The following is a 14,759-nucleotide window of genomic DNA, read 5'->3' as shown; positions in this document are numbered from 1 at the left end:
TTGTTTTTGTTTTGTTTTTGCAATTTGGTTGAACTGACCCTCTAAATGGGGAGACCTTTAATGAAAAGTTTCAGTCGTTATTCCTGCTTTGTTTTACCGCATTGCATTTTTTTTTTTTTTTGCAACTATCCCTGAAATGTGGGGCCATCACAATGTAAGGAGCCCCTGTGTAACTGACACCCCTCCTCCTCCTCCTCCTCCTCCTTCTCCTGGTGCGAAGACGTCTCAGTACTGCCCTCATCTATTCAGAGTGTGGAATTACAAGGGAAAGGTTCACACAAGCTCTGGGCCAGTGGTGTTACACTCAAATGCAGACACAGATCTGAGAGACAATTATTTATGGAAATGCTTCTTGAATGAACAGTATAACTCATGTGGTTAAAAAAAAAATAAATAAATAATAAAAGAAAATCTTGTACAATCTGTCACTACAAACATAAATACAGGTGCCATCTAGTCAAAGTCACTGCACCATAAATATCTTCTCAAAAATAACAAAAAATAAAAGGATTTCATTTCCTCCATTGCATACAAGTCTAGAACAAAACAGCTTTGGTGAAACAAGATAAACTAACTCAAACATAAAGGTGCCCGTAGTAGCGTTATCAGTAGTTTACAGCAAAACAGAATCCTTATTTTTAGTAGTAACATTCAACAAGAACAAAATCGCACTGTACCTCTGTGGGACTACACAGCATACTGACAAATGGCTTAAATCAAGGAAACAACTCGCCGTTACTCGAGGCAGATCAAATTTAGAGAGCGATACAACTACCCAAATAAAACTGTTAGGCAGCAGTCTTCAAAATGTGCGTCAGTGTTTTGCTTTTGTTTTTTGTTTTTTTACCAAATACAGACTTGAAAATTTTAATCAAAACATATGTGTTGATATAAACGGCTGCCATCCGGACAGTTTGGACAGTCTCACCTGTAACATAAACTGAATACATTTTGATTTATTTTTGTGCCATAAGAACCATTACCTACAGGTCAGGCATGATGAGTGTGTGTGGTTTTTTTTTTCTCTTTCTCTTTTTCTTTTTATTTACTGTACTGATGTTCAAAAGGTCCTCATGATGCTAGTGAACAGTCCATGCTCTGAACAAAGTGTACGATGGATTTTATGGCACAAGACTAGTCACTGGAGCTGACTGTCGAGTAGGGGAGCTCCAGAGCAGCGGGAGCTGAAGTGTTTTTCTTCATCCCGCTCATCATTCGACCGAAATCCTCAGTGCTTCGTGAAGAAAGGATGAGCCAGGGCTTTGGCAGCTGAGATGCGGCTGCTCGGTCTGAACGCCAAACATTGCTGCGGGTAAGGAAATGTTGCACCTTATAAGCGACTTGGAGGAAAGTGCTGTGTTGCAGTCCCTGTGCTGCCACTATGACCCTTTTTGATTTAATTGATCTCAACTAACTGAATAAACAATGAATCATCTACCCTATAAATAATGACGAAAGCTCAGTACAAGTTACCAAACTGACGTCTTAAACCTGCGGGCTGCAGGCATAAACCCAACAAAATCACCCGTTCACAGGGCTATGAAGTGCAGAGAAGCGTGCGGCCCCTACAGATTCGTGAAGCTGTCACCAAATGTTTGTTATTTTTAGCCACACTAGCAGCATGGAGGGATAGCAACGTTGGGCATTCCACGCTTCGGTGCAGACTGAAATGTCTCAGCAACTGTTGGGTGGATCGCTGTGAAATGTTGTGCAGACATCCATGATTCCCAAAGGATGGTTCTTACTGACTTTGGTGATCCCCTGACTTTACATCCAGCGCCTCCACGAGGTGGACTCTTTTGTTTTTTTGGTCTAATATCTTGGCATCTACCGGATGAACTGACATGAAATTTGGTAGAGATACTTATGTCTACCTCAGGATGAATTTTAATGACTTTGTTGATCCTCTGACTTTTCGTTTGGCGCCACAATCGGGTCAAAACTTTTATTTTAAACCCCGAGGCTACTGTGGTGTGTAACCAAACACCCGCAGAACTAATCATATTCAGATCAGCTGTGGCTGTACTTTGTTGTTCATGCTAATTTGCAACATGCTATCACACTCAACTAAGATTCTGTTCCAAAATTATTTTAAACTTAACAAAGTCGGCCTCTCTCTGTGAGTGCATGCGTAACTGGGAAACAGGGAGCATGGCATCATTTCATGAGAACAAAACAAAAAACAGAGTTGCTCACAGCAAGCAGGTCGTTCTCGTAGGGGCCCAGGTTTTGCAGCAGCTTGGTGCAGGAAACTTCTGGACCCCAGCTGACTGAGTACGAGATCGGGCTGTCCTTGGGCCAGTCCTCCTCACTGGGCAAACCAAGAACCCTGGCGAACGTGAAGCACAAAAAGGTTAACCCATGTAGACCAAAACGTAAAAGCCACTCTGACATTATATAGGTGAAACCAAATGTAAAAGTAGGCGACGGAGAGAGAAGCATTTTGGTTCCCTTGGCCAGAACATATCTAACTTTTGAAGGTTTATTCACTTATTCAATCATTTAAAGGGAAAAATAAACGTCTTGCAGATCATCACTGAGCTGCAATACTTGTACTTCAGTACAAAAGGCAGTGTGATAACTCAGTTTCCATAGTTGTTGAATAACTTTGGAAATCAACAAGACAGAAGAGTTAAGCACTGGTATAGTACAATCGCTGCTTGATTTTAAGGTTTGGGCAATGTGCAGCACACAGGCAGATCACAGTCTTTATTATGGATAACGAAAGGAAAAAAAAAGCAAAAAAAAACACTCACTCGAAGATTTTTTGCAGCTGCTGCACCTCTGTGTATCCCTGAAACAGCGGTCTGTGGAACACGACGAGGCAAAATAAAATGTTACATGACAGCTTTATCTTTATTTTGACGACTACACAGAATGTTTTGCCTCCAACTTTACAATGACACTCTCATCTCGCCTCCAGCCAGGAACAGACTCCGCTGTCCTCACCTCAGGAGGAAGAGCTCCGCGAAGATGCAGCCAGCGCTCCACATGTCCACCGAGGACATGTACACAGAGTTCAGCAGCACCTCGGGAGCTCTGTACCAGAGCGTCACCACCTGAGCAGAAGAAGGTACGAAGAGAAAATGAAGAAATAAAAACGCGACGGCAGGGGTTGGAGAAAGAACATTTCTCACCTCAGGCCAAGAAACAAACAGAGCACAGTTTATATAGATTTTTTTTTTTAATATATATATATATGGAAAAAAAAAAGGCTCCAGAATGACTTAGGAGAGAATTACTGCAGTAACACGAGTACAGTGGGATGAACAGTTTACAATTCTTTTTCGTCCTGAACTGCTGCGTCACTTACACCTGGGGTGAGAGCGATATTATAGGTGTAGATGCGCGCCAGTCCAAAGTCTGCGATCTTAACTTCTCCACGGCTGCTGACCAGGACGTTTTCCGGTTTCAGGTCACGATGCAGCACCATGTTCGTGTGTAAGAAGTCCAATCCTCGCAGCAGCTGCAGCATCACGTCCTGTACAGACAGAAAGCAGCATGGCAGGAAGGCCAGATGTGTCCAGATTCAGGGACTGCCTCCCTTTAAGTCTGCATTTCTGGACTGAATACGTTAGGAGAAGTCGACCGGGGGAGGAGGTAGAGAGAAATGCTGTAGTGCTTCACCTTGCCAGAATTTGCTCTCTCTGTATCTCAAATTATTCGCACATTTTAATTTGTTTACTAGTGATTCCAATCAGCTTATGAGGTCAGGAGACGTTATATCATTTTACCAGCTGTTTCCTTCAGGCTGTCATCAGTTATTAGTAAATACATCACAACAACTGCACCAATGCAAAAGCTGCTTCGCTTTGCTCTTGTTAGCAGCCGGGGCATTTTCTGAAATAATACGAACGCAGTTAAAATCGTTTCTACTCATGGTGATAGCAAAGAAGAACTACACGGAATGTATTTGGGCAACCTTTTGCCTGTTAATTGGCAACTGCCCATCATTAAAACTTGCTATTAAACAATTTGTTGGCTGTTCAGGGACAACATTACGCTGGCAGGGCTGGAAATTCCAGCACAACAAATTGACAGGGACACACCACTAGCTTTGGTCTCTGAGGCGAGGGGCTGTGGACGTCCTAAGCGAACCATTTCATTTTGGGAATAGACGCAAGTTTGGTCCTCTGAAGGACGAACCTTCATCCTTCAGCAGAATCTGAGTTCGTACGACGGAGGTTCCTTCCTGATAAGAGTTAGTGATTTGTGAAGGTCTTTTATATCACACGTCTGAGCGGACAAACCATTTGAGTCAAGGTTCAGTTGTAAAACTTGCCTCAAATGCTACCAAGAAAAAAAAAATTATACATAATATATAATATATAATATACATTATATATTATATATAATGAATCCCAATAGTTAGAGTTGCCCAGAGGTCAAGAACATGAGGTGAGAAAATCAAATTCTTGCATTTCCAGGGTTACATATATTAGTACCAGTACGCAGTGTTTATTTCAGGGTTAAATACATGCAGCTATGCTGTGATAAGTCCGGTGACGAGCTCACACCTTAACACAGTCACGGCTCAGTCCAGAAGCGGGAACCTTGGAGAGGTAGGTGGACAGGTCCTGATCGATGTATTCCAACACCAGAGTGAGATCAAGGCTCCTGTCCACTGGTACAGCCGATGCATCCAGCAGCCTGAGTGTTTAATTGGGATGGGGCAGAAAAAAGTGCAACCATGGGGTTTTTATTTTTTAGGTTACTAAGAGTACAACAAAATACAAAAACAGGACACGTGGAGAAATAGAGTGGCGATGCCTACCCACTAATCTCCCATCCACAAGCCAAAAAACCTGACCGGGATTTTAACCGTAACCTGGTCAACCCATACGCTTTGGTCGCTGAATGTGGAGGTCTCCAACATATAGCCATCGCTGTTTTCCTTCCAAGGAAAATATGTGTTTTCTGAGATAACAAATGCAGGCTGACCAAAGAAAACCAATGCATCATTTAAACGCAACACAACTGCATTCTGCAAGTATATCTGCATGTGCTTGGCACCAGGAAGCACAGGTTAGAGAAGGAATGTGTTTCATTGGGTATTTTTTCAATGCAGCTCTGTTTAATTTTAATGTATCGGCTCTGGTTTAACGAGAGAATTAACACATTTGAAGACTTTTGCCTCTTCCTCTCAGTTATCTCTGAAGTTTAACTGCCCCTAAAACCCATCCTTTTGGATACTGTCGGATTCTGGATTTCACCAGCAAAGGTGTATTTCACAGGGTCCCCCGACTCGACCACCTTTCTAGAAAACTCGCGTTAACACCAAAGGGAGCTGCGTCTGCGCTTCGTGACCGTGTCCCGAGACTCTCTCCTTCTCCCGCAGGACTGGGCGCTCGACTTGGACCGGAGGTCTTGGGGACGAGTCCGCTGGTTCTTCCGTCCGCAGCCGCCACAGTCTCGGTTCCGCTCGGATTCGCGCACGTCGCACACACTGAGACCGAAGTCGGCCTAGCGGAGATTAAACCGGACGTGGACCCCGCGCGGGACAGAGGGCGGCCGAGGGCCTCACTGCTACGGGCGCCCCCGGCTTGGACCGGAGCCGCTTTGCTTAACGGAGATGTTTTGTCCCAATTCCCCGTCGTAAAAACATCAAACTCTCCGGTCCTAACAAGGATGCGTGATTTAATGGAAAAGGGCTCTGAGTTATGGCAGGGAAGAGACATCTCTGTTATTCCCTGATACTTGTATTACCTTATTATTAATTTAAAGAAAATAAATAAATATAGTGTACTAAGCCTATGCATTTGCAGGAGCAGATAAACTTACTTGACTATGTTGGGATGGTTGAAGTACTTCATCTTGCGCAGCAGCGCCACCTCCCGGATCACGAAGGCAGGGATGCCGGTGTCCGAGGCGTCTCTGTGGAGGTTGAATTTCTTCACCGCCAGCAGGCGCTGTTCGCCCCCCACCTCCCTGGCTTTGTACACCGTGCCGTAGGAGCCCTCGCCCACCCCTGACAGGAGCTCGTAGCGCAGGGGTTTGCCGCAGACGTCCATCGTCTCCCGGAGCGAGGGTAAATTAACCCCCGAGCCTTCCTGAAAAAAAACTAAACAAAAAAAAAAAAAACCCTCCACTTTAGGACGACGACGGCTAAATATGTCGTTTTTACCTGCCGTCGAGTTAAAAAAAAAAATCAGGGTAAGTAAGCTAGCCAACCGGGCTTTTAAGTGAGCTGAGGTTCGCGGGTTGGCTAGCCGGCTAATCGTCACCCGTCACGGGGGCACAGCCGCCAAAAACCACTCGTCGTAACATTGTTTTGACGCAGTTAACGTGTTGCGTTTCGGCCTCGCCGGTTCAGTATCTGTTTGCGCACTTTGCCCTCCATGCCGCCGCCGCCGGGAGGGGGGGGGCGTCGCTGCACAACTGCCGTCCGGTAGGAGAAAATTATGAGGAAAGAAAAAAAAACAAAAAACAAATCACACCCCTTTTTACTCGCCAACTAATCAGAAAGCTCTCTCTTTTTTTTTTTTTTTTCCCCCCCTTTTACATTTTTCGGTGAGCCCGCTCCTCTTGCGCGTCCTCCCCGCCGCATGCTGCGTTCAGGTGCAGGTAAGACGTGTAATTTGCAGAGTGTCCAGTGCGCAATAACAAAATATATAAACAAACACAAAAATGTTATGGCAGGGAAAGCGGGTGGTTTTCCGGGCATTTAACTGAGAAAACAGCATGCAGGATTTCACTCTGAACAAAAAAAAAAAAACAAAAAACAATAAATAAGTGATACCAATAAGTAGTAAAACTCCAAATTAGCTTACAAATATTGAGTTTACATTTTAGTAATTACTACCAAAGTAATTTTAGGTTCATATATGATCTTTTAAAGTCAAACAATTTGTAAGTGTAAACAAATATATTTGGTTATTGCTGCTTATATTGGTGGGTGTTACCCTTACAACAACAACAACAACAACAACAACGTGAAGGGTGAATCATCAACCAACAAAGTAAGAGGAGAAAGATTATTTTTAACAGTTGTGAAAAAATCATGATAAATATACATAGTACACCTGAGAACGAATCAAATTTATTGTTTGTACCCTTTAGTATCAATAGGGAGAAATCCCTTGTAAAAACTGCAAACCAAACAGATGGCATAATTAGGCACAGAGTTGGTAGTTTTGAGAAAAAAAAAAAAAAACAACCCAAACACACAAAAAAAAATAAGCAACACGGCAACTTGTGTATGAATTTCAACACAGTTGAATGATTTACAAAAGTATTTGCATGAGGTCATGTTATGTTGATTTGATAAGTGCAAGTTGACAGAGCTCAGCAGCTTCATTACTCAGACATATAACATCTGAAGTGTTCTGTTATTCACAGTTTAACAAAACTGAAGTAGTCAAACGTGAATTACTCTGGGTGTGTACAAGTCAAAGCAGAAGCTAAGTTTAGTTTTGGTATGAGTCGGCGTGGAAAATTAAGCTTTCCACTTTATTTTGGCATTAACGATTCATCTTGTTAGATGGAACCTGAGAGTCTTCCCTCCTTACACAAGGATTTTTTGTTTGTGCGAGTTTGTTGCGAGACCAGCTTAATGGTTAATTACAGTATATAACAGTCCCTCGGCTGAATATTGGCAGAGAGTTACTCCCCCTTCAATTTGGCGTTAACAAATTTTGTTTTCTTTGCCAGGGCGATGGCATCCAGGTGGAGGTTGCGGTTGAGGATGACCGAGCCGCAGCTGAGAGCTCCAGCGAGAGCGCCGGCAAAGCCGCACACAAACACATCCTGGCCTGTAACACAAACACACCAAGTGTACCAAAGTTAGTTCGTGCTGCGTAGTCCCTGTCGGCAAATACAGGCGACCTCTGGATGAAATCATGCTGCATACTGTGGACGGACTGACCTGTCAGATAGAGGTTCTTCAGTGGAGTCTGAGGTCTCACTGTAGCGTTGAGTTCAGGGCTGAACCGGGCGACGCCATGGTCCGCTCCGTAGATTTCACCTTTGGGGGCTCCAATGTAGTGTGTGTTTGTGATGGGGGTTCCTGCATCAATGTACTCAATCTACACAAACACAAAAATAGACACATTTATATCATTTTATCTTTTTTTTTTAATTATTTATTAATTTTTTTTAAATAATTTTTTTCTAATATTTTTTTTCATTTAATCAGGAAGCCATAAAAATCTGTGTTTTGTATCTTAGTCTCAATAATGAGTTACAAAGGATGTAAAACAACACAAAATAAGCCGCAAAATCAAAATGAAAAAAAAAAAAAATCTGATAATAAAATCATGAATAAGAATGCTTACAATTGTATAAAAAATAGGTTGCATCCTGGAAACAAGATGCACCTTAAAAAAAAACAACAAAAAAAACAAAAGACTTTCTAACCTCTTACAATAACTGAGACTAATCTAATACTAATCAAACAATTACTTAAATTAACACACTACCTTCTAAAATATCCAAAACATTGTCAGCCAGTTTCTGCAGCAATGATTTAAAGTCAGAGTGAACTCAATTGGCAGAAGATTACAGCACATACTGTCTAATATATTTTACTGAGTTCTGCGTAGACTTTGGGAACTTGTGAAAGAAAATGAGTCTGGGGGGAAAATGAAGGGCGTAGCTGTTCATGCATTTCTGATGAATGGATTTACACAGAGGAGGTCGGTAAAACTGAGCGCGCCATGATTTACTACAATATCCAAAGCACGTAGACACTGAGAAGATGCATACATGTACAGTGCATAGTTATGCATTGGCAAAAATAGCACGAACAAGCTAAGGAGTAGAAGCAGGCCTCGTTTTGACAATGGAGACCCAATTTCTTCTCCATTGTAGATTAGTTAACTATGACTAGAGTTACTGACCACAGCACGTGGATTCATTTTGCCATGTTAGGCAGCAGACGGACTCAGAATCTTTACCTTGTCTCTGGTTATCTTGGGGAAGACGTCCATGACCACCTCCACGATAGAGTCGATGAAGGCCTGTTTCAGCTCTTTGTAGTCCGCCCCTCGGTTGGTCACCTTGTCGTCCTTCCACTCCTCGAACCACTCGTAGTTGGCAAAGCTGACAAGGCTCAAGGTGGACTTGCCTAGTGTGAAGAGGGGGAAGAAAAAAAAAAAAAAAAAAAAAAAAAAATCAGAGGGTTGGAGTTAAATTTAAGAAGCAAAAAACAAACAACAACAGGACAATACAGACAACGGTCTCTGTACACTCCACACACAGATAACCATTATTCTGGCTTGTACAGAGAAACTCCTGCATGAGTTAAGCTTTGCATACTGACATACTGCATCTCATGTTTCTGTACCTGGTGATCTTTCCTCCCAGGTTGGATCTTTAGCCGAGGGAGAGGCAACGAACAGCAGAGGTACATTTTTAGCAGACTCTTCCCTCTTTCCCTTCAGATAGTTCTCCACCCTGTGAACGATTCGGTAAATTCGCACATGCACAAAAAAAAGCCGAACCACAGCAAATATTTCAAATATCTTCACTTAAAATACCAAACCAAAAACTACTAACAGTGACCGCACAATTCTTAAAAGCATGGAAGCACTGACTTTTGCAATAGGAACTCACATCTTCCACCTGGATTTAACTGGTCAGTCCACATGAATGTTTTGAACATTCAGTGTGTTTCTGCTTTGGCTAAAATCTCCACAATCCCTGTGGATCCTCGTGCTTCTTTTAGACACCGTTCTATTGTATTAAAATGATCTTGAGGCTAAGTGGACAAATTAAATAGCGAGCCTATATTTGGACATAACTCATTAGGGAATTGTAACGGGCAACAGATGCCAGGATTCAACACAACATACAGTTCATCAAAGTTGTTCTCAACAAAGATCCAGTAGTTGTCTGCTTTCAGGCCCAGCTCCTCCTTGGTTCCGGTTAGGCCCAGGAAAACACTCAGTCCACCTTCACCGTTCTTCATCATACTGAGCTGCTGCTGGATGGCTGCAGGGCAAAGCAGTGCCACAACACGTAGGACAACTTTATAGACAGCTCACCCACAAAAGCCGCTTAAAAAAAAATAAATAAATAAAAATAATCTTATAAGTCTGAACATGTGTTTTCCCCCTTTAAACGCCATTAGTGATTCCTCCTAATGCTGAAACAATCAGTCAATCAATGACTGATATGGTAAAGAGAATCTAAGCCCAAAGGTCCACTTACTAGTTAATTGACAAGTTATTCTATTTTTTATTTAAAAAAAAAAAAAAAAAAATCAATTAACTGAGCGGTCAAGGAAAAAAACTGCCAAACATTCTCTTGTTCCAACTTTGTTTTTTCTCTGTTTTCTATGACTGTAACATGAAAGTGTTCGGGTTTTGGACCATTGGTGGGACAAAACAAGCAATTAAAAGTTGTGACCCTGGGCTTTTGGGAAAAATCTGATGGGCATTTTTCACTATTTTGATTACTGACTATTTTATAAACGAAGCATTTAGGGATTAATTGGAAAAAAAAAAAAAAAAAAGAAGAAAAAAAAAGGACTGAAATAATTATTTGATGCAGCAGTAATTCCTTCCTAACCTGGCATGGTCTGGAGCTCTTTGGGCAGCAGCTGCTGGTAGGTGTTGAAGATTCCAGCATTGGAGATGACCATAGGGGCACGGATGTGGATTTCCTCTTGACCTTTCATGACGCTCACACCTGAAACCATAAAAAAACAAACAAACAAACAAACAAAAAAAAAAAAAGTGAATCTCCTCTCTGTGGGAGCTGTGTGCTGTGATTGTGTGTAAAGAGGAAGGAAGAAAAACACAGGGATCACACCCACCATAGGCTTCCTTGGCATCATTGAACAAGATCCGGTTAACTGGGGCTCGAACTAGAACAGCACCACCGGCCTCCTCAATGATGGGGATCATGTGGTAGGCGATTTGACTGGCTCCACCTTTCGGGTACCAGGCGCCGTTTAGGTAGTGAGTGACCAGCAAGCTGTGCATCGAAAAACTGGCATCTTTCGGCATGTTGCCTGCAGATCGGAGAAGGAAACGAAACCTGTGAGCGGCAGAGTCAAGAGAGACGCCCGGATGACCCCAACAGACCTGCCGCCTGGCCTACCGTAGGTGCCAAAGATGTAGGCGAACACCGCCCGGAGGTCTTTGTTCTCCGTCAGTTCATTGACCACCTCCGTCAGGCTGCGGGAGGCCATCTTGAAGAAGAAGGACAGACGTTTGGGCAGGCCGCTGTAGACCAGGAACTTAGCCAAGGGGACGGGGCAGAGCTTCAGCAGCGCGAGGAGCCAAATGCCCCGCCCGGCTTTCTGGAGACAAAAAAAACACATACCACACAGTTGAGGCCTATAAAAGACTGACAAAGACACTTGCCACACATGAGCGTAATCAAAGCGGTTTTGTTTCTGTAATGAGCCACAGTAAACAATGCTGTTTTGTTTGTTTTGATCCCACAAACTGGTTAAATATGGTATCGGGCGCACTTTTGACTATGTTTCGTGGAAGTTTAAACCGTCGTCGTCACATTTGTAAATTTACACTGAATACATACAGTATTCATACTCATTAAAATGTTCTTTTGAATACAGCAAGGAAACATAAACCTGGACATTGCCTGAGGGGGGATGCACCTCTTCACAGGAGAATGGACAAGCAGATAAAGGGAAGTATGTAAAAGAAGGAAAAAGTATCTGTGGTCCGAAACTGCAGACAAAAACATTCTGAAAAAAGACTTACCAGAAATGGCTTAGTCCTATGAAACAAAGTGTATAGGAAAAGTGATTATTAAAATTTTAACTTACCTTTTATCTTATTTTTTAAAGAAATTTCTGCATTTTTAAAATTTTTCTTTGTTTCTGTTTCTAGCAATTACACAGAAATTAAATAAAATATCGACGATTAAAACAGGCTCCACACAGATGAAAAATTTGACATCCCGTCATCTACGTGCTCGAGCAAAACGCTGATGCAACTGGGTGAAATTATGCAATACTGTATGGCAACTAATACGAGACCGCTCCAATTAAACTGACCTTTGACTCACCAACCCTTGAGCCATTGAGGAATATCAGAGACAAAGTCAACTGAGATATGGATAATGAAACCCTTATGTGCTAAAGTTGAGTTTTTAAAAACTCACAGCTCAGTGGGAGAAAAGGCATTTGCACATTAAAATAAGTATAGTAAAGGTCGCATAAGAAAATAAGTGGCCAGATCATCACTGAAGGACTTCTTAGTTGAAATAGGTTTTCCAGTAACTACTGTCTTACAATATGGGCTTTTTGAAAGCCTTTAAAAGTTTTCGTGTTTAAGCTGCAATATTTAGCCACAACACTTAATAGGTACTTTATCACAGTCTGCAAAGCAAGAAGACCCCCACCTTGGCCAGCTTCACGTACTCGTCGATGGCCTTCTCCTCCCCAGGGAAACATTTCTTCAGCTCCTCGGGGAAGCGGGTCCTGCCGCTGTAGATGGGGTACCGGCGGCGGTTCTCCCGAGGTCCCAGAACTACGTGGTCAAACGGATTCTCCAGAGGCTCCCACTGCAGCTGTCCGTTGGTCATCTGGTCCAGCATGCAGCGGAACGGCTTGTGTTCCAACAGGTCACCGATGTAGTGGATCCCTGAGGAAGGAAGGTGGAAAAGGGTTTTATGTTATTGTAGACCAAGACTTTCAACTCTCACTTTTAACCGAGACGTGTTTTCACTGCTTTTACTTATTTGGAATTAAGTAGTTAACTCCTTAAATGTAAAGTTCTGTATTTCAGAGACTGTCAGCGCCAGTATTTTCTTTATTTTATATGTGACGTATTAATGAAATATAAAAAGACAAATACTGAGAACAGACAAGAGCCATCTTTCTCACCGACATCGAACTCAAAGCCCTTCTCAGTGAATGTGTGACAGCAACCCCCGGCCCGATCGTGCTGCTCCAGAACCAGGACTCTTTTCCCGACTTTGGCCAGCAGCACCGCGAGTCCAAGCCCACCGATCCCGCTGCCGATGATGATGGCATCCAGGTTGTCGGGGACTTTACTGGCCACGAAACCTAAAGCAAAGGCGACAAAAAAACTCAAACAACCGCAGGGCTTTTGGCAGAAAGGGCACAAAAAACAACAAATCTAGGAGGAGGAAGAATGTTTACCGTGTAGTCAATGGACATAAAAAGCATAATTGAAAATGTGTTTGGTTTCAGCTTCACAAATGCGAGAATTCACTTGCCTTACTTTGTTTAATGTCTTTGTAAAGGGAATACCTTTGTGATTCTGGACTGCTGGTCAGACAGATATTTGAATGCATAAGTGTGGAAGGAAGGAATTTATGATTGGCTTTGCCATTTTTTAATTTTTTTTTTTTTTTACATTAACTGGTTGAAATTAATCAATAACTAACTGATATCACCAAGTTACTCTCTTAATTCAAACGTGACAATTTTACATTAATAAATTTAAGACATTTTACTGTAGGACAACTGTTACTTTGCAGTATTACCTTGTAGAGAGTTACTCAACCCCGTAGATTTGATGAAATGAATTTTTAAAGATGTGTTCAGATGAAGACCTGCATGCAACAACTTATTATTTTCATTATTACTTAATCTGTCAATTCTTTTTTTTAATCAAATCGATTAAGAAAATAGGGAATAACAATCTTTCAGAGTCCAGTATGACATCTTGGACATTACTTGTTTCATGTGACCAACAGTCCAAAACTCAAATATATTTGATTTACAATGTTATAAAAGCACAGAAGAGAGAAAAAAAGAAACAGTATTATATTTTCCTGTTTTTGCTTGAGTTTTGCTCGATTATAAAAATGTTCGGCGAGCGGGTTAATTTTGCAGTTTATTTTAAAAAAGTAAAACCTCTGAGGAGTAGAAGCATCATTTTTACCCCGGTTTGCTTGAGACAAAAAAAAAAAAAAGTAAAACATAAATCAAACGGAGCGAATTTCTCCCCCTCAGCCGGATTTCAGTGACGGGAACATGTCAGTCTCCACTTGTAGTCAGCGTCGTCTTCCGTCTCCAGCAGACACGACGCGAGAAACTGCCGCGCACGACCGCAGTGTGCGAAGTGTCAGTTCGCCCGCAGCCGCATTCCTCGCGGACGCTCGCCCGTGGCGGCGTTGACTGCTCCCCATTACTAGGTAATAACGCGCACACGTCTTGGTCTAACTACGGAGAAGTCCACTTCAGGCTCGGACAACTCAACGTATCAGCACCTGGATGAATTCCAGGGTGGTTTTCGCTGCTGAAAAAGTTAAGGTAGAACACCCTGTATAGCCACCCAGGTCATTTAACTCACCTTGCTTCAGCACTTTTTTCTTCTCTTTCTTGTCGTGGACCATCTCTTTCAGCGGTTCGCGGGTGTCCCTCTCGAAGGGATTGGGCCCGGGGCTCCTGAGGACATATTTGAATACGAACACGGCCAAAGCGACGCAAATGATCGCTACACTGATCCACATTGTGGCGTAAAGATCGAGCGGACGCGGTTCTGTGCCTCGAATCCGACCACAACGTTCGCCGCCTGCTCACTTCCGCGTTAAAATACCGCCCACAGGACTGACAGTCGAGGACACTGACCAATGGGAGCCTTCGTTTAATACGCGTCAGACCAATCAACGCCTCGTTTAAAAAAATATAAACAGAAAAGCGTTAGAAAAAAAAAAAAAAAAACAGGCTCCGAAGAGGAAAAAGTCAGACTGTGAAAAACGCAAATAAACGTAACAACATCGGCAGCAACAAAACTTTTATTATTAATACTTATAATTATTACTTGTATTATTATCCGAGTTCTTAAGAATAATCCAATTCCTTATCTAAGTAA

At 42.4% G+C, this 14,759-nt stretch overlaps 2 protein-coding genes across 2 annotated transcripts; both read right to left on the bottom strand.

Moving 5' to 3' along the window:
* Positions 1 to 106: 106 nt before the first annotated feature.
* On the bottom strand, positions 107 to 6,390 carry cdk21 (cyclin-dependent kinase 21). The gene is made up of 7 exons (XM_040117352.1): positions 5,782 to 6,390; positions 4,518 to 4,650; positions 3,314 to 3,481; positions 2,950 to 3,059; positions 2,757 to 2,807; positions 2,197 to 2,329; positions 107 to 1,306 (listed from the first exon to the last, which is right to left on the bottom strand). Exons 1-7 carry the CDS (start codon positions 6,009 to 6,011, stop codon positions 1,229 to 1,231), a joined length of 903 nt encoding a protein of 300 aa, XP_039973286.1. The 5' UTR covers positions 6,012 to 6,390; the 3' UTR covers positions 107 to 1,228.
* Positions 6,391 to 6,831: 441 nt separating this feature from the next.
* Positions 6,832 to 14,478, bottom strand: retsat.2 (retinol saturase, tandem duplicate 2). The gene is made up of 11 exons (XM_040117342.1): positions 14,238 to 14,478; positions 12,800 to 12,982; positions 12,316 to 12,557; positions 11,044 to 11,245; positions 10,757 to 10,954; positions 10,510 to 10,629; positions 9,792 to 9,930; positions 9,284 to 9,393; positions 8,895 to 9,064; positions 7,865 to 8,024; positions 6,832 to 7,751 (listed from the first exon to the last, which is right to left on the bottom strand). The coding sequence occupies exons 1-11, from the start codon at positions 14,395 to 14,397 to the stop codon at positions 7,603 to 7,605; spliced, it is 1,833 nt and encodes a 610-aa protein (XP_039973276.1). The 5' UTR covers positions 14,398 to 14,478; the 3' UTR covers positions 6,832 to 7,602.
* Positions 14,479 to 14,759: the final 281 nt, after the last annotated feature.

Source organism: Xiphias gladius, chromosome 3, assembly GCF_016859285.1.
Source record: "Xiphias gladius isolate SHS-SW01 ecotype Sanya breed wild chromosome 3, ASM1685928v1, whole genome shotgun sequence".
NCBI lineage: Eukaryota > Metazoa > Chordata > Actinopteri > Istiophoriformes > Xiphiidae > Xiphias > Xiphias gladius.
This window is presented reverse-complemented; position numbering and strand designations above follow the sequence as displayed.